Source organism: Prionailurus viverrinus, unplaced genomic scaffold, assembly GCF_022837055.1.
Source record: "Prionailurus viverrinus isolate Anna unplaced genomic scaffold, UM_Priviv_1.0 scaffold_39, whole genome shotgun sequence".
NCBI lineage: Eukaryota > Metazoa > Chordata > Mammalia > Carnivora > Felidae > Prionailurus > Prionailurus viverrinus.
In genome coordinates this window covers 3,157,209-3,174,168 of record NW_025927607.1, presented here as the reverse complement: position 1 = coordinate 3,174,168, position 16,960 = coordinate 3,157,209, and the positions used below count along the sequence as shown (strand labels likewise).

At 61.9% G+C, this 16,960-nt stretch overlaps 1 protein-coding gene across 4 annotated transcripts in view; it reads left to right on the top strand.

Annotated features, from left to right (window-relative positions):
• HDAC4 (histone deacetylase 4) overlaps nt 1–16,960 on the top strand; it is a 286,561-nt gene that overhangs the window by 101,121 nt on the left and 168,480 nt on the right. For 3 of the 4 annotated variants that reach the window (XM_047846441.1, XM_047846440.1, XM_047846438.1), the window contains exon 1: nt 3,668–3,739. The exons of the other annotated variant lie outside the window; for it this stretch is intronic. In XM_047846441.1, coding sequence (XP_047702397.1) covers nt 3,709–3,739 — 31 coding nt within the window. In that variant the 5' untranslated portion in view covers nt 3,668–3,708. Of the gene's footprint in view, nt 1–3,667; nt 3,740–16,960 lie in introns of those variants that run through there. 4 annotated transcript variants of the gene reach the window in all.

Here is a 16,960-nt window from a genome sequence, read left to right as displayed (position 1 = left end):
AAAATTACGGGGGAGTAGAACTTCCCAGCCTGCGCCCCCTCCTGCTCCCTCTCCGTCACTTCCTGCGCGGCTTGGGTGTTGGCAGGATGCTTTCACGCGTGGCGTCCGAACGGAGACGCGCCTCGGTGTGGCAGGGTGCACCGGGACGTGCCGCCGGCCCGTGTCCAGGGCCACCGTGGGTCCCCGGCCTCCCCTCCGCTCCCGTCCCGCACCACAGGGCCACCCACGTCCGCACAGGCACCAGCACGGCCTCCCCTCCCGTGGCCTCTCGTCTCTGCTTCCGTTGCTGTGGATGCCCAGGGGCACCTGCTGAGCCGCCACGCACCCCCCTGGCCTGGGTGGGAGCCGCCCCCTCCCGGGCGGCGGGAGCCATTGGAGGGGTGCTCGCCCCTCCCCCTCCCCAGGGAGACAGTCCTGAGGTGCTCACCTGCGGCTTCCAGCTGGGTGCACTCGATTGGGCCACGCAGCGGCCACCTGATGACGCGTCCTTGAGCCGGCCCGCCCTGCCCTGCTTCACTTCTTGCCCCTCACCCCGGCTCCTGCTTCTGCTCCTGCCACGGGTGAGACTGCTCTGGAGACACCGGGACACGCAGGCCACATCCGTGGAGAGCACGGCCTTCGTGACACCCGCGTCCTCATTTTCTGTTCTCCGTCAGCTCACTGACGTCACGCGCAGGGGCCCCACTGCCCTGACTGCAGCGACCCATTCCGGGGATCCTTCCGGTCCTTCTCAGTCTGGCCATGGCTCCTGACGAGCCGGCGGGGGTGGGGGGGGCACCCTGCCACGTGCGCCCAGGGCTGGCTCTTCCGAGGGGGTGGCCGTCCACCTCCACGTCCGGAGGCAGCTCCGTGTGACACGGCTGACCCCATGGCTCCTCCCCGTCACTCCGGGCCCACCGTCCAGTCGAGGTGTGCAGGCCAGGAGTCCAGGAGCGGGTTCCGGTTTTCTCCTTCACCAGCCCAGACCCGCTGTCGGTCACCCCTCCCGGTGGCTCCTCCTCCAGGACTTTGGGCCTTTCGGGCGGGCGGCCGCTGCTGCTTCCTGAAGATTGCCCAGCACGGCCAGCATGAGATGAAATGCCCAGAATTCAGGGCTCACACGCGCCGGAAACAGCGGCCCCGAGGACTTGGCCTCACCTCCTCGCGTTTGCCCACGTTGCTCTCCGATCCGTCTGCGGTGGAAGTGCCAGGCGCGCCGGGCCACCTTCCTGTCCGGCCAGCGGGGGCCGCCCGGCACCCTGACGTGGTCCCCTGGCCTGCGTGCGGGCTGCCGCCGCGGTTCTGAGACCCCTGCGCTCCGGACCTCTCCCTCCGCCTCCAGGCTTTCCCTTCCCGATTTTGGGGGCTCAGAGGTACCTGCGTGGTTCAGGGCTTAGCATGAATCCCCGCTCCCGAGGGGGGCCCCTCCAGCCACACCCCTGCACACTCGGTAGATTGTCGTCAGATTCCTGACAGTGCTGCGGGTCCTCTGTGCCCCCCACCGCGGTCGCACAGCCTGCGTGGACGTGCGTGGCTTCGGTGGGCGAAGGAGCCACCCCAGAAGGAGCGTGTTGCTTTTTAGATGGGGTGCACGCACACCCCTGCGTGGGGACAACGGGAAGACTCTTGTAGTCAGCTGTTAACCGCGGACGCTGGGGGACCGTCGGTTTCCTGGCGCAGGACGGGAGTGCCCCCCGGGTCCCTTGGCAAGAGGGTCCGCAGTGTGGTCCCGCGGGGATTAAGTTCCTTCCCCACCCTCTTCAGGTTGCTTTGAGGCTTAGCGTTTGGAGCGCACGTCCCCCAGTTTCGTCCGTCCGTGTTCTGTGGCCCAGCTCTGCCCCCCGGACGGACCCCGCGGCTCGGTCAGTCACGCTCGCCAAGAACGCTTAGTGTGATGGCAGCTTTGTATTCGATCCACAGTCCTGGTGGAGTTGGCGTGAAGGACGTTTGGGACGAAAGTGTCTGAGGGTCTGGGGCTGGCTTTCTTCGGCTGCGCAGGAGGCACAAGGCTCACGGCGCCTCACTTTTGTCCTCGTCTCGTAGGTTGTTGGCATCCTCACAAGCGAGAGAATGAGTGTAAAATGTAAATTTCCAGATGGCGTGTTTGTTTGTTTTTTGACCGACATGTTTTCCGTGGTTGGCAAAACAGAGCGAGCGGGCGTCTCAGGTGATACGCGGCACTTTGGTCAGGCTGCGCCCAGTCCCTCGGCTGCCATCCCGGAACCCAGCGTCCTCGGCCGCAAATGCCCCCGGAGAGCGGGGTCTTGGGGTCTCCGTGCAGGTTCACGTGACGCGGCCCCCCTGGCAGGGGACGCACGTTCTCCGCGGACCGTGGTTATTGATTCTGGAACGTTGGGGGGACTTCTAAGTGTGGCGCTCAGCGCTCTGCCCTCCGTGACAACACGTGTCGAGAAAGCGTGCAGAAAGCCCGCCGGGGGGGCCTGGCGTTTGTCGTTTTCCCAGAACGAACACCTCTGGTTCATTATGAGGCCTGGCCGGCCGCCTTCCCTGTCTCTCTGCCGAGGGTGCGGGAGCACCTTCCACTTACCAGCCTCCCTCCGTGTCTTCCCCGCGGCCCGGCTGGCAGGGCCGGCTCCGCCCCGCCTGTCACCCCCTCGCAGGAGACTGTCGGCCCCGTGGGTGTTCGCTGGAGGTTTTCTGCTTTGCTGCTGCTGTCGTTTGCTTTCTTCTTCAAGCTCACGCTCCCCCGTCGCCCATGTCACACCGTATTCTTCCAGGCAGGCCTGTCCTTCTGCACTGGATCTGGGAGAGAGGACTCTGGTTTCTGCTGGGGCAGGGAAGACGGACCAGGGTCCGCAAGACTGGGTCAGAGCACTGGCTTTGCTGTTTAGATGCTGGGACATCTCTTCGTTTCCCAGAGCCTTGGTTTTTCTCATCTGTAAGATGGGCGCATATACCCAACCTGTGCACGTGTTACAAGGCTTAGAGGATTGAGGATAAGCCTGTAGTCTGACCAGGGAGACGGTCTGACGCTGATTCATTGAGTAGTGCACGTGTTCGCTCATGGTTTTCGGCACGTGGAGGTGAGTCTCCGCCGCGGGCCCAGAGCTCAGGCCTGCTGTTCTCGAGGCCAGCCTGGCAGGGGGACCACCGGTCCTGGCCTTGCTTTTGCCAGTAAAAGCTGTTACTAGATTGGAGCTGAAGGTGCTCCGAGGCCATGTTCTGAGACCCGGAGGAGGGTGTGCGTGCACGCGGGCCGCGCTCTGGTGAGGTCACCTGACTCCTTCCCCAGCCTGGGGACCTGTGGTCACCCCTGCTCTGCCCTTTTCCTTTGCTTTCATCCCAGTTCTTTGTCTTTGGAGCCTGCTGCCTAAGTGTTTACAGGCAGGGAACTGAGTTTTGAGGGAGCCTCTAGAACCTTCCTAAAAGGTAACTTAGAGCAAACCAAAGCTTTTGGCAAATGACTTTGATACATGGTAAAAGGTGTCTCTGTACTTGAACGATTTTCTTCTTCTTTGCAAATTAGAGTGTCAGGTATCTTTAAAACCAGCATAATTAATTCCTATAGCCTCGCAGAAAACCCTGGTTGGCCGAGGCGCCTCTTGCGGGAAGACTCCCCATCGGAGGGCTCGCTCGAAGTTAGCTGACCACACCCATCCTCCCCCAGCTCGGCTTGAAGCTCTCCTGCTGATCCGTTTTCTCTCTCTCTCTTTTCCGTCTCTCCTGGAGGCCTGGAAGACTTCAACGGTCTGAGCCGGTGGTGATCGCATGCAAATTGCTCAGAGACCCCTGTGTCCAGGTGACCTTGGCCGCTAGGTGCTCTGCCGGGAGAAGAGCCCTCTCACTCATGCGTCTTGTTTCCTCCGGACCCGAGAGCCCGAGTGCTGGCGGTTCCTCTGGCCAGCGGCCCCTGCACGCCATCCCGGCTCCAGGATGGGACTGATGTGGGGGACAGTGCGCTGTCTGAGCGGCTGGGTGCCCGTAGGGGCGGTGGGAAGGCCTTTCCGTACAGATGCCACCAGGCTGGGGCCTTGGGGCTGGGCCGGCCATGTGCCCCAGGGCTCCCTCGTGCCTGCAGGGGTTCTGGCGTGCCTGCAGTGTGGTCGGGCTCCGAGGAGTCAGGAGATCTGCCGTCAGCCGTACGATGGGGTTGGCGGTGGGTCCCGGCTGGGCGGTGACGTGACTTTGCAGAGACCCGGTACCTCTGTCCAGCCTGCCGTGCCCTGGGAGGTGCGGCCTCACGTGTCCGCCTGGCTCTGCCCACCTTCCCTCCCGGCACCGGTCCCCCCAGCCCCGTCCCCTGGGGAAGCCTGAAGAAGCCGATACGCAGGAGTTGGGCCCTCAGCCGCCTGGAGACACGGGGATGAAGTTCTACGTGATTTTTCCTCTTACTCCTCCTCCAGCAGACGCGCAGCCCCTGCTGCGTCTGGCGAGGGTGGCCCTGGGGCACCGAGGTCTGGTGGACCCCGCGTCTGCCTTCGGGGGTCCCTCGCGGTTGAGGATCACGGAGGATGCCCGCTGTGCATGGTGCCCGTGCTGCCCGCCGAGCTGGCGGCGTCCCAGGGGCTGTCGCTGGAAGGGGCGCGGGGAGGCCCGGACTCCTGAATGGTGTGCCCCAGGCACCAGAGGGGCGTGCGTGTGCTTGAGAGCCTGCGTGCGCGTGTGGCCAGGGTCGGGGTTTCGTGGGTTGGTAAGAGAAGGCACAGAGAAGACGGCCCTCAGGCCTGACCACAGGGCCATGGTGTCAACCCTGCTGACTGTTGTCAGGCTCCAGGCCTGCCCTCCTCCGTCCTCGCTGCTCCGTGGCTCACGCGTGCGGCTGGGCCGTGTCCAGAGCAGGCACTTGGCTGCTCAGAGCCTCACCTCCAGCTGGGAGCCTGACCTTGCCATCGCTCGTGAGTCAGTTTTGGGGAAGGCACCCGTGGCCACGTGGGGGCATTTCCCACTCGGCCGGGGGGGGGGGGGTCCGCCAGAACTTCTGTGATGTAGAACTCTCGGGCTACCTTCCCCGTGCCGCCAGCTGCCCCGAGGACCAGGGTCTAGGCAGGCAGGATCGTGATCTGACAGCCCTGTCCGGGGAGAAAGGGAAGAAGGGGCTGGAAGCAGCGTAGAGAGTAAACCCCTCCATCGTGGGTGCGCCTGATCTGGCGGGCTCTCCGACAGGCGTTTTTACACCGTCTCTTCCTCCTCGGGCCCCTTGGGTGCCGTGGGTCAGGCCTCGCTGCCGGTCCGTCTGTGTTTCTGGCGTTCTGTGCACTCCCCAGCCCGATCTTCCCGGCGTCCGAAGTCAGGCAGGCTCCGTCACACCCTCCGTGTGGCTCTCCCCAGCCGCGGAGGAGCACATCGAGGGCCCCTGGGGCCTGCGTGCGGTCCTCTGCCTCGTGGACTGCTGCCGGGGGGCTCACCGCCCTGCACCGCGTGCTCTGAGCCAGCTCCGCCTCGCACGTGTGTTCCAGCTGCCCGGAAGCGGCTCGCCCACGCGCCACCCGGGCCGTGCCTGCGCCTTCTCCGAGGCCTCACCTTCCCCGGGACCCTTCCCCCCCACCTCTGCCTCTCCCTTGCCCCTTCCTCAGCCTCTCGGGCGGCACTTGGCGCTGCGGGGCGATCCTCCCCTCCCTGGGGGCTCCTGGAGGGCAGGCACCCTGCATTTCCAGCTCACCTCCACCACCCTCGGTGTGCGTGGCGCCCGAGGGGCCGAGAAGTGGCCGCTGGCGCACGGGACCCAGCACACCGGCCACGCGGGCACCAGGCTGCCACCGCCCACGCCTCCCTGCTCCGCCCCGCCCCGCCGTCTGGTGCAGGGTAGAGTCCGGTGTCGCCTTCTCTGCGCGGTGCCGCTGCCGCCTGCATCCCATCTTTAGGAACCCGCATGTGCCATAGATGTGAAAGTTCAGACCGGCAGGGCCTCCTGGAACTCGGGGACGGTTCTTGGTGACTCAGCAGTCTTGAGCTCCTGCCATTTCTGTGTGAGCCCTGTGCTTGGACGGTTATGAATCATCCGCTCGCCTCTTGATTTGCGTCAGTCAAACCACATGTGAAGAAAGCAGCAGTGAGCGAGGCTTTGCCGGCAGCTTGGCATCCAGCGTGGGGGACACTGGCCAGGGACGGCCTCAGAAGGCCAGCCCGCACTCGTCCCGGTGGTCCGGGCTGCGGGCCTGGGGTGGCTTCCGGCCTGGTCCCCCCGCCCCCTCTCTTCCCCTCCCGAAACCGCTGTTAGCCACGCAGGAGATGGGCGCAGTAGTAATTATGGCTCTTTCTGCCCTTTACTGGTTTCCTATGTGTAATCCTGTGGCCAGCGGGACATATTTACAGTTATGGGAATGTTTACTGTTTCAGGCAAGGCCGCTGGTCTTTTCTTCGCTGTCACAACATCATTTTAGGACATGGCTCTTTGAAAAGACTCCTTGTAAGAAGGACTTAATTGAAAAGGGATGTCGCTGGGCCCCCGCCCCCGCTACGCTGGAGAGGGTTGCTCCAGAGTGGGCGGGGGCGCCTCCGGAGGTGACACGGGGCGGCAGGGAGGTGGGCCGGGAGCGGACGGGACTCGCGAGCCTCTCCGGCCGGCCGGAGGAGCGCTGGGTTGAGGGTCACGTCGGTGCAGCTCTGCCTGTGGCCGCAGAGGAGGCCCTGGGGCTCGGTTCCCAGGACGGCCCCAGTTCCCTGGCTCGGCTGGCTCAGTTTGGTGTGAAGTAGGCAAATGACGTGGCCATTTTACCGTCGAGCTCACTTGTATTATGGTTGTAGTTGGCATCGTAGCTGACGTTCTAGTTACCTGGCTCATCCCAGCTCGAATAGCATTTTGGGAGAAAGTCAGCCCTGCCCCCGCCTTCCCAACGTCACCGTCTCTCTGGCAGTCCCGTACCTTTGCCCTCGAAGTCAGGTGGGACTTCAGGGCACGTGGGGTTTATCCGGGGTTGCCCCCTTCTGGCAGTGAGCCGCCGTGCACGCAGGCCCGCTCCAGGGACGTCGGGGGACCTAAGTCGCCCTGCTTCCTGAAGTTTCTCCGCGAGTCAGCTTGGAGAGCATGACCTTCTGTGACCGTGAGCCCGGGGTCCCGTTTGCAGCAACAGGGGAGTACCTGATCCAAACCCGGCCCTTTCGTGGGGCAGTCTCTGTGTTCCGTACTCTGTAAAATCTCAGACATTTATAAAGGCAGAAGAGAGAACCACGAAACACCAGGTGGCCTTGCCCCGGCTTCCTCGACGGCAGACCAGGGCCAGGCCTGCCCCGCCTGTGCCCCAGGTCCCTCAGCGGCCTGCCCGGAGGCGATCCCTGCAGTCGTACGGACTCTAGAAGATGGGCCTGTTTCAGCGTAGAATCGTCTCCCCTGTGGCTCAGCGGACGCCGACCCTTCAGTGCTGGCAGGCAGGCGTGGCTTCAAACCCCTGGTGTCTCAGATGTGCGTTTTTTCCCAGGTCGTTGGTCAAGTAAGTGTTAAATGAGGACCCGCGGAGGCCTCTGGCGCTCTCTGTGTCCTGGGCAAAGTGGCTGCTTGTCCTGTTGAGACTGCCCGGCGGGGAGCCCCCTGCCCGTACCCCCTGCTGCCACGTGAGTGCCTCCTCTCAACCCCGCTCCTGGGGGCTCGTGGGGGTCCCGAGGCTCCGTCAGATTTAGGTCCGGGTTCGGCTGCCGTGGGCGGCGTGGGGCTTTCCGCTTCGCGCTGGGCGGTTGGAGGTCGTGACGGTCACTGCCCAGCTTCTCTGGTCCTCCCTCGGGGCTGTAGAGTGACACTGGGGCGCCTCGTCCCCGCCTCGCGTGTCAGGTAGGAGATGAGCGAAGAAGGGGTTCGGATGGGAAAGCCTCCTTCGTTTACCTGTTTTCAGACAGACGAGCTCGCTCCCTTGTTATCTAAAGGTGACGGGTGAGTTCTGTCAGCCTCCCCATCCCTAGTGTGATTGCGGATGCGTTTAGGGGTATTTCATGTATTTTCACCCTAGGTCGTCACTGCCCTTACTGTGGCTCACCTTGCCCCATCCTTGGCCAGTGGGAGCCCCTTAGGTCGGCCCTTGAGTTGGGCGGTAGGACCCTTGTCCTCTCGACAGCTTCCTTGCTCTGCTGTGACCGCCGTCAGCCTCCGACTCCAAGAGTCTCGACTTGGTCACCTCTTCCCGGTCCCCTTAGCCATCCAGGGTCCCCTGTTTTCGGGTTCTGGAGATGAGGCCGTCTTTGGGGGGGCATGCCTTCCCTTCAGACATAAGGTTCTGACCTCTGAAAGTGCTGGCCACCTGTGGGGGCTTCTGTTCAGGCCAGCAGGTCAGTGGGGGGAGCCGTTTCAGGAACGCAGGTGCGGCTCAGGACCAGAGGGCACAGCAGGAACACCGCCAGCCTCAGGACCCCCTCCGAACCCGCAGCCTGGCGGTGCACCCACCACCCAAGTTCAGGCGCGTGGGGCAGGTGTGCCCGTGGGGGGGGGGGGGGCGGGGTGAGGGCGGCACTGCTGGCCGTGGTAGCCAGGAGTCTGCTCCTTGGGACCCCCGTGTCCCCGATACACTGCTTCGGTCAGGCTGTGCCTGGAGAAGACGGGTTTCCCGTCGCTCTGTCCTCACCCGCGTCATAGTCGCGGTGCTGCTGTTAACGGTGAGCCGGCCCCGGCACCAGGACGTTCCCGCTGTGTCCGTCCCACCGGCTGCTCCCGCCTCTGGCCCCTTCCTGCCCGCGGGCACCAGCACGGAGCTCCCTTCCGCCGAGGAGAGGAGGGTCGGGTCGGCGCGCTGACATTCGCGACCGGGTGGTGTTTCTCCCCCGGCCTCCCGTCGGGACTTGACGGAGAACCGTCTTTCCGCGTCTCCTTGGAAGCCGGGCTTTCCTTCTGGGTCAGCTGCTTGGCTTAGGCGCTCTCCCCACGTGCAGTAGGCCGGTTTCCTGAGGGTTCTGTGTGGCAGCCCCCGTCCAAGTCCGAAAGCCGTGGCCCTGGTCGTGCTTTTGGCTCAGAGAAGGGATGACCGAGGAGAGCTTGCGTGAAGTTGGCATTCACGCCGGGCGAGCCTTGCAGCCTCCCGGGCCTGGCTCCGAGCTGGGCCTGGAGATCCCCGCGCCTCGTGCAGGGGCACAGCGGGAGGGTGGGAACGGTGCCCGAATAGGCAGCTTGCCCCCAGAGGCAGGAGGGGTGGCTGGGGTGTCCCTGGGGACCCTGAGAGGACCAGAAAGCTCCTGGGCGCCTGGCTCGTGCCGGGCAGGCCTGTGTGCGCTGCGAGGCTGCAGGGGGTCCTGGACACCAGGGGCACCATCACAGGTCAGCGGGAGGCAGGGGGGGCTTGCAGTGGGCAGAGCCTGTGCCCGGTGCTCTGCACTCAGCCTTCTCCACCAAGGCGCCAGGCAGGGCGGGTCCCCTCGCGCGGGGCCACCGACTCCGGCCCCTGTGCCAGAAGGAAGGGGCTCCCGGGTGGGAAGAGAAAGGACAAGGAAATGGAGACGTTTATCGGCAGGCTCGCCTCTGCTCACCGCTTCACGGAGCCGAGCTCGCTGCCCCGCCACCCCTCCCAGCTCAGGTGCACCGTCTGTTGGCCCCTCAGTCAGGTTTAGGTCCACACTGCTCACTAGCCGGGACTCCCGTCTGGCCCACCCTCCCCAGCCCCGGGCAGCACGGGGCTGCCTGCTGCCTCTCCAGATTCGTCTGTTCTGGGCCTTTCATTTCGGCGGAGCGATGCAGGATGCGATCGTTTCGTGAGTGGCTTCTTCCGTGAGCCTGTCCCGTGGGTTCATCCCCGAATAGTGGGGCCCGACACCCGAGGGACACCCCGTTGTGTGGATAGGCCGCGTTTCGCTCATTGGCTCGTCTGTTGACGGACGTTTGTTTCTACGTTGTGGCTATTCTGGTCTGTGTTTCTCTGGACATTCCTCATGCAGCTATGTTGGGAATATGTGTTTTCGTTCGTCGCGGGTACATGCCTGGAATTGCTGGATCCTGGGTTAACTTTAGGTTTAAGTGTTGGCAAAACCGCCCCCGACTGTTTTCCGAAGCAGCCGCGCGCCCTTTGGCATTCCCGCCAGCAGCGTGGGGGGGTTCTGATTCTTCCCCATCCGTGTCGACACCTGTATTGTCTGTCTTTGGCTCTAGCCAGCCTCGTGGGGGTGAGGTCGCATCTCACTACAGTTTTGATTTGCGTGTCCCTGATGACGAATGACGTCCGGCATCTTTTCATGGGCTACTTGGCCATTTGTACATGCTCTTCGGAGAAATGTCACTCAAATCCTTTGCCCAGTTTTTTAATTGGGTTAATTGCCTTTTTACTGTTGTGTCGTAAGCGTTCTAGTGTTGCGTAGCCTAGTTACTACTCTTCTATCAAGATGCATGGGTTGCGGATATTCTGTGGTTTGCGTTCTCATTTACTGGACAGCGTCCTTTGAAGCACAAACGGGTTTAATTTTGACGAAGCCCGTTTGATTTTGTCTTTCGTCGTGCGTGTTTGCGCTCTCAGATCCTCACCGGAGTCAGATGGGGCTGGGAAAGGCGGTGTGGTCCTCCGCCAGCTCCTGGCTCTCTGCGTGTGTCGTGTGTGAGTGCTGAAAGTCTTTTCTTGGGTCGTCACGTCCTTGCCTGGCTAGGTTCTGCGGTGCTTCAACTGTAATTCGCTTTTCCCACAGTTGTTTTTAATTGAATGTCCGTGGGAAAATGGCCAAGCAAATTGAAAGCTTCGCAGAGAGAACTGAGTTTCTTTGTTGATGTTTTCACCGCAGTTTTTCATCTTTATTGTGTGTGCTTTGTTGGAATTTGGCATCCTGTTGTGAATTTTCATTGAGACTGGTCTTGCTGAATATCCCAGGGGTAGAGAGGTTCCCCCCACTCGAAAGAGAAGTCCCAGAGCAGTCCGCAGGCTCTGGGTAACGTGCAGATGGACGTCTCCCTGGCTCGGGAGGTTGACCGCGGGGCACAGAGCCATCAGAACTCCATATGTGGAGATGCCCGTTCTCAGAGGCAGCGTGAAGAGTCGGGACCCTGCGGCCTGCCCGTAGGGTGTAGACCCGCCCCCCGGCCCCCGCCGTCACCGGGCCTGGCCACCAGGCTTCCCGTTTGCTGGGTAGGAGCCCAGAGGATTCACCCCCTGTGGGTGGGGACTCCCCGGAGGGCACCGTCGTCACTGTGACTTGTCCCCCTGAAGGTGGGGGCACTGCATGAACCATGGGTCCAGTCCAGTTGGGAGAGTGACAGCGTTTGGCACTTGGGATCCGGTCTGTGGACCCGGGGTAACTTCAGAGTAGGCTGCTGCTTCTCTGGCCGTTTAAAACCAGAACATATCACACGCCAACCTTCTCACTGGTTTTAATTTGGAGATGTCACATCCCTCGGATAGAGGAGAAAGTGGAGTTTTGTGTCTTTGCCAAATGAACTCAGTCCTTTGCTTCGCGAGTGGTTTGTGAGCTGTGTGACTGGTGCGGCTGTGTTTGGTATGAGCCCCAAACGCTCACCATCGTCGAGAAAGGCTTGCTCTGCATGTTCTCGGCCGGAGCCGGCGCACCGGTGTCCGAGTTGCTCCCTGCTGGCGCTCCCCAGGGTCTGCGCGAGTGTTGGTCTCAGCGAAGAGCCCCAAGGCTCCCTGAGCTGATCCCTGGACAGACTCACGTCTGTGCGCAGCACCCGGCAGCTCGCCTTCTCCTTTTCGTTCCGTGACTGGTTTAGTGATTTAACAACACACACATAGTCCCCTCTTTGCTTGCGTGATGAATTCTAGAAACGTGGAGCGAAAGTGGAACTTAGTTGTTAGGGACAAGGGACAGCGGCTCAGTCCCCGGGAGGCGAAAATGCATCCTCGGACCCCTAATTAGGGTACAGATGTGCAGTTGGCCCCCAACAGCAAGCACTTCTTCTCGGTTCTTATTTTCGACGTCTCCTCTCTACCTTGGCGGTTAGCTCTGTCATACGGCCTCCTTTCCTGGTTCTCGCCAGCTTTGCTCTGCCCCTTCCAGTGGAACACGTGAGGGGAGAGCTGGGCGGTGCCCCCCACCCCCGAGGCTGCAGGCCTGTCCCCTCCCCTGGCTGAGAATTTCCCTGTCTCCGTTGGGATGCCATCGGCCTCGATGCATTCTGATTTTATTACTGTTAATTTTCACACATAACCCACACGGGCCAGGCAGCAGCGTGTTCCCAAGGTCATTGTGGTGCCGCCTCCAGGGCAGGGTTCCTCGTCCAGGGTCGGCACCCTGGGGATGTCCAGGCTCCAGACAGGCGGTGTGGCTCTGTGACCCCCAGGGGCACCTGCACGGAGCTGTTGCCTGTGTGTGTTTTATGCCAGGACGTCAGTCAAGGGGACAGATCAGGCACGACCGCTGTGCTCGCTTGAGGGGCAGGTGCCTGGGAAGCCTTGTCAAGCCCTGAGGAACGGTCAGGGAAGCGGGAGGGGACACAGGAGACGCATCCGCCATCGCTGGCCTTGTAATGACACCACGGCGCTTGGACCCCGTGCACATTCCAGTCCGGAGGGTCCTCGCACTGTTGCGGTGTCTGTGCTCGGGTCATTCGAGTCAGCCTCCTGCGCGGATCTCCCACACAGGAACCCGGCTTCTGAGCACGTGGTGAGTTGGGGGGCTTCCGAGAAGGGGAATCGGGGCCACGGACCTGGGGACGCACGCAGCAGACCTTCTCCCTCCTGAGCTGGCGGGAGGGCCATGGTCCCGGAGAATCAGTCGAGGAAGCTGAGCTGAAGGTCGGGCCGCTCGATGCCTCCCCGGCACCGGTGCCGCGGCTCCCAGACCCCCGCTCGGGCGCGCAGACCCTGCGCTGTGTGTGTGACACGCGTGCACGCGTGTGTGTGCACGTCAACGCCGCCGTGGGCGCCCACGCGAAGCCAGACGATGAGGATGCTTGGGTGACTTCCGTCTGTCGGCAAATCAAGTGTTGACACGCACCCGAGGAGTGTTTTCGGGCTGAATTTCCCAGAAGCAGCAGCTGAGAATAAAGTGACTTCAAGCTGAGCCGGTCGAACCGGCCCTTGACGCTCTCGCCAGTCCTTACAAGCAGCGGGGTTCTGTCCTTCTGCCCAGCTCTGTCTGCACCGGTTTCGTTTTGGGGGGCTCAAGACGGATGGGGCGCCCCAGGTCTCTGATGGAGTTGAGGGCCTGCCTGGGCTCTGCCTTGGTCCCAAGCCCGCGGGGGCCCCCGCGAGCCTCTCTGCACAGATGCTGAGGCTCGTGTCCTCTCGGGCCCTCGTTCCTCCTACTCTTTGGTCCCGTCTGGCTTGCTGGGCAGTGAAGCAACAAGAATGACGGGAGGCGTCCGCTGGCCACCCCGTCACCACCCAGCACACCCTGACTTCCTGGGCCTCCAGGCTTCTTCCTGCTCGGGGTGGGCCCTGTCTTTTCGGGTCTTTCTGAGATAAAGTGTGGTTGTGGAAAGTCAGCACGCAGGGAGTGGTTTGATTTCTTTTCGTGACGGCTCAGAGTTCGGGGGAGCAGTGTGTGGACTTTCGCGATGGCTGTCTTCATTCTTGAGACGTGGCTGATTCAGCCAGCATCGTTCAGACTCACACTTTCCCCCGAGAAATTCTAAACCCTCTTCCATTCTCTGCGATCTCTTGGCCGGCTTGCACTTGTCGCCGTGTGGAGTGGCCCCATTCTCTGTCCCCGAGAGGCTCGGGCCTGCGGTGGGGTCCCGGGGCCGCCGAGAATGGGTTTGCCTTCTTCCCGCACCCTTTTGCTCCTTGTGAGGAAAGGATCTCAGAAGAAGAATGAGGGAAGAATGAGGCAGATAAAAAAAAAAAACAGTCGGGGGGCGCCTGGGTGGCGCAGTCGGTTAAGCATCCGACTTCAGCCAGGTTGCGATCTCGCGGTCCGTGAGTTCGAGCCCCGCGTCGGGCTCTGGGCTGATGGCTCAGAGCCTGGAGCCTGTTTCCGATTCTGTGTCTCCCTCTCTCTCTGCCCCTCCCCTCGTTCATGCTCTGTCTCTCTCTGTCCCAAAAATAAATAAACGTTGAAAAAAAAAAATTAAAAAAAAAATCGACGTTTAGGGGCTCCTGGAGGCTCCGTCGGTTAAGCGTCCGACTTCGGCCAGGTCACGATCTCGCGGTCCGTGAGTTCGAGCCCCGCGTCAGGCTCTGGGCTGATGGCTCAGAGCCTGGAGCCTGTTTCCGATTCTGTGTCTCCCTCTCTCTCTGCCCCTCCCCCATTCATGCTCTGTCTCTCTCTGTCCCAAAAATAAATAAACGTTGAAAAAAAAAATTAAAAAAAAAAAAAAAAACAGTCGGATGAATTATTTCCTGATCCTTTCAATAAACCTTTGGTTTAACTCAGACAAGAATTAGAGAAGATTCTGGTTGGAGCATAGAATTCAAGTATAGCTTACTGCTTGGTGTGTGGTGTTTCGAAAAATGCTCGATAGTCTTTCTTTGTAGGAAAACACCTTCATTCTTAGATGGCATTTCAAGGACTGTGTGTCAGCCACGCGAGAGATCAGCAGCTAAAGTTCCAGGAGCTAGGAACAATGAGGAACAGTAAAAATCGACTTTGTGTTCCGGATGGGGCCAACTGGAGCGGTCCCTGGTTCTTGGTGGGGGGAGGCCGTCGAGGGCGGTGCAGGAGGCCTGTGTGCGGGAGCGGGTGCCCCGGGGAGGGCCGCTCCCCGCCCGACGCTGTGCACTGAACACATGGAGGCGGGGGGCTGCCGGTGCGCAGGCCCTTTCGTGTGAGAGCCCTCGTGGTCGGCCAGGCCGTTCACACCCCCTGGAGCTCCTCCCGAGGAAGCACTGTGTGTGGGCTGTGGTTTGACATTTCCGGCCCGGGGCTGGTGTCTTCAGTGTGCAGCCCTCTCTATGGCTGCTGTAGCGTGTGGAGGCCCTTCCGGGGAGCCGTGGACTTGTGCCGCTTCCCCGTGTCCTGAGGGGTTCGGAACCATGGGTGGTGGCCAGGCTGTGACGTGGCCCTCGTGGCCCCGGCCGGGTGCCTTTCAGCGTCCTCAGCTTTTGCGTGAGGCCTTGACTCTGACACGGAGGGAGCCTGGCTGCCGGTGAGAGCCGGACAGCTTGTCCAAGTTAGTACAAAGTGGCTGCCCCGTCTGCTGTCACTCGCCCACCTGGGGCTGTCCGGGGAGGGCCAGGCGGCTCAGCTCTGCAGCGGGGAGGCTGCTGCCTGGAGGTGGCAGACCGTGGTGTTTTCTTTGTTTTGGGAAGGCCAGTGAGCCCTTGGCTTCTTGGGAGGAAGGATTTTTTTTTTTTTTTTTGAATCCACACCCATTGACAGTGTCCCTGATTTCCTGATAAGAAAGTCTGTTGCTGTATTTGCTGAGAATTCACAAGTTTGAAAAGGAAGCATTTCACGACTTTGGGGCATTGTTAGAAACTGATTTTTTCTGACTGGTGCGCCTGACCCTGGGGTCAGGTGGCTGTGTGCTGGGCCTGGGCCTGGTGTTCAGGGTGATCTGGGGCGGGGCCGTGGCGTCCTTCTCATGGGTGACACCAGGCTGGGAGGTGAGTTCACAGCAGCCCAGGGGGGTGGGCGGGCCCTGGGGCTCACTCCCCGATGCCGGGCCCCCAGCCCCTACCTGCCTGAGGCCTGCGCCCTGGTGTCTGTCTGCCCATCTGTGGCCTCTGGCCTGCTGTGGCAGGAGAGGGGAGTCTAGCCTAGGGCTTCTCTGAGCCTGGAAAGTTCTGAGGCAGCTTCCTGCTTGTGGACAAAAGAAACACAAATCCCTGTGCTCCAGTCAGCATGGCGGGCGGGGGGGGGGGGGGTGCCCTCATCAGCGTCACGCCAGTTCGGAAGTCAGGAAAGGGGAGGGATTGCCACAGCACCCCCCCCCCCCCGCCGCCGCCGAGAGTGGTCCCAGGGCCCCCACACGGGCATCGACACCCCTGACACCAAGGTGCGGCCTTCTTAGGGACACCCCGCTGGGCCTGGAGCCTGTGCCCCTCCATCCTGGGGTGAGGACGGTGACACAGGTGCTTACGGAGGGCTTCGGGCTGCACCGAGAAACAGGGATTTGTTCTTACACAAAGCGCGGCCCACGCCCTCTGGCGCACCTGTAGGCGGGCCGGCCTGCAAAGGCGGCATTGACCCGGTCCCTGCTGGCCACACGGGGTTAGGAGACGGGTCCGCAGGCCGCTTCTCTCGCTTCCTCACGTGTGGCTGGCCGCCCCGTCGGCACCATGGGTAACCACATTTCGTTTTCTAAGATAAACCATCGCGTCTGTGGGTGACCTTCACACGAGGAGTCTCGCATTAGCACATTCTTAACAGACATTTAGAAACCAGCCCAACAAAGCCCACTCCCTGCCCCCACATGCTCTCGGCACGCTCCGCTCGTAAATGTAAATTGCCTTTGGAAATGCCTGTCTGGAATCTGCAAACCGAAGCCTAATTTAACCTTCTTCAGTGATGCTCCGGCGTCTTGGATGGAGGCGAAGTGTAGGCGTCTTGGGGAGCCCTGCCTTCCTCCTCTGGAGTTGCAGCGGGCGTCGTGGCGGGTTCCCGTGGGCGCACGGGCGTTGGGAACGTGGGGAGGCCAGAGACGACCCTCAGGTCAGGCCGAGTTGGACCCCCAGAACCTCCCCATGGAGCTGCCCTCCTTCCCAGGACGTGTCCTCTTAGAATCTTCCGTTAGTCCGCCCTCCTCGGGGTCGCTGGCCAGGAGGGGCTGTGCAGCCCAGCAATGGCGGCCCAGGCCAGCTGCTGGCTCGCCGTCCCCGCGCCCGCCACAGCAGCTCGGGCAGCGTCGCCTTCTTCTCTTCCCCTCGGTCGAACCTTTCAGATGTGGTTGATGCCTGCTGAGGCCCTCCCAGCCACCCTGTTTAGCCTCCTCTCCGGTGCCCTTCCAGAACATTCTTCAGGCCTTCCTAGCGCTGCTCCCTTCGCCGGCTCCTCTGTTCTCTGACGGTGGCCACAGGCAGGTGTTCCTTGGGGCCCAGCACTATTTGTCTGGTGTCAGTTCCAAGGGCCGCGGCCCGTACACCTGCCCTGCGTGGTGGCCCCCGCTCCGCGGAGTGAGCGGGTCAGGGTAGCTGTTCAGTGGCCCCTGAGTCCCGGGAACAGCTCTGATGCCTGGGTGCAGAGGCTGGCGCCCAGACCGTAAACAGACACGAGGAAGCGTAGTGTTTTT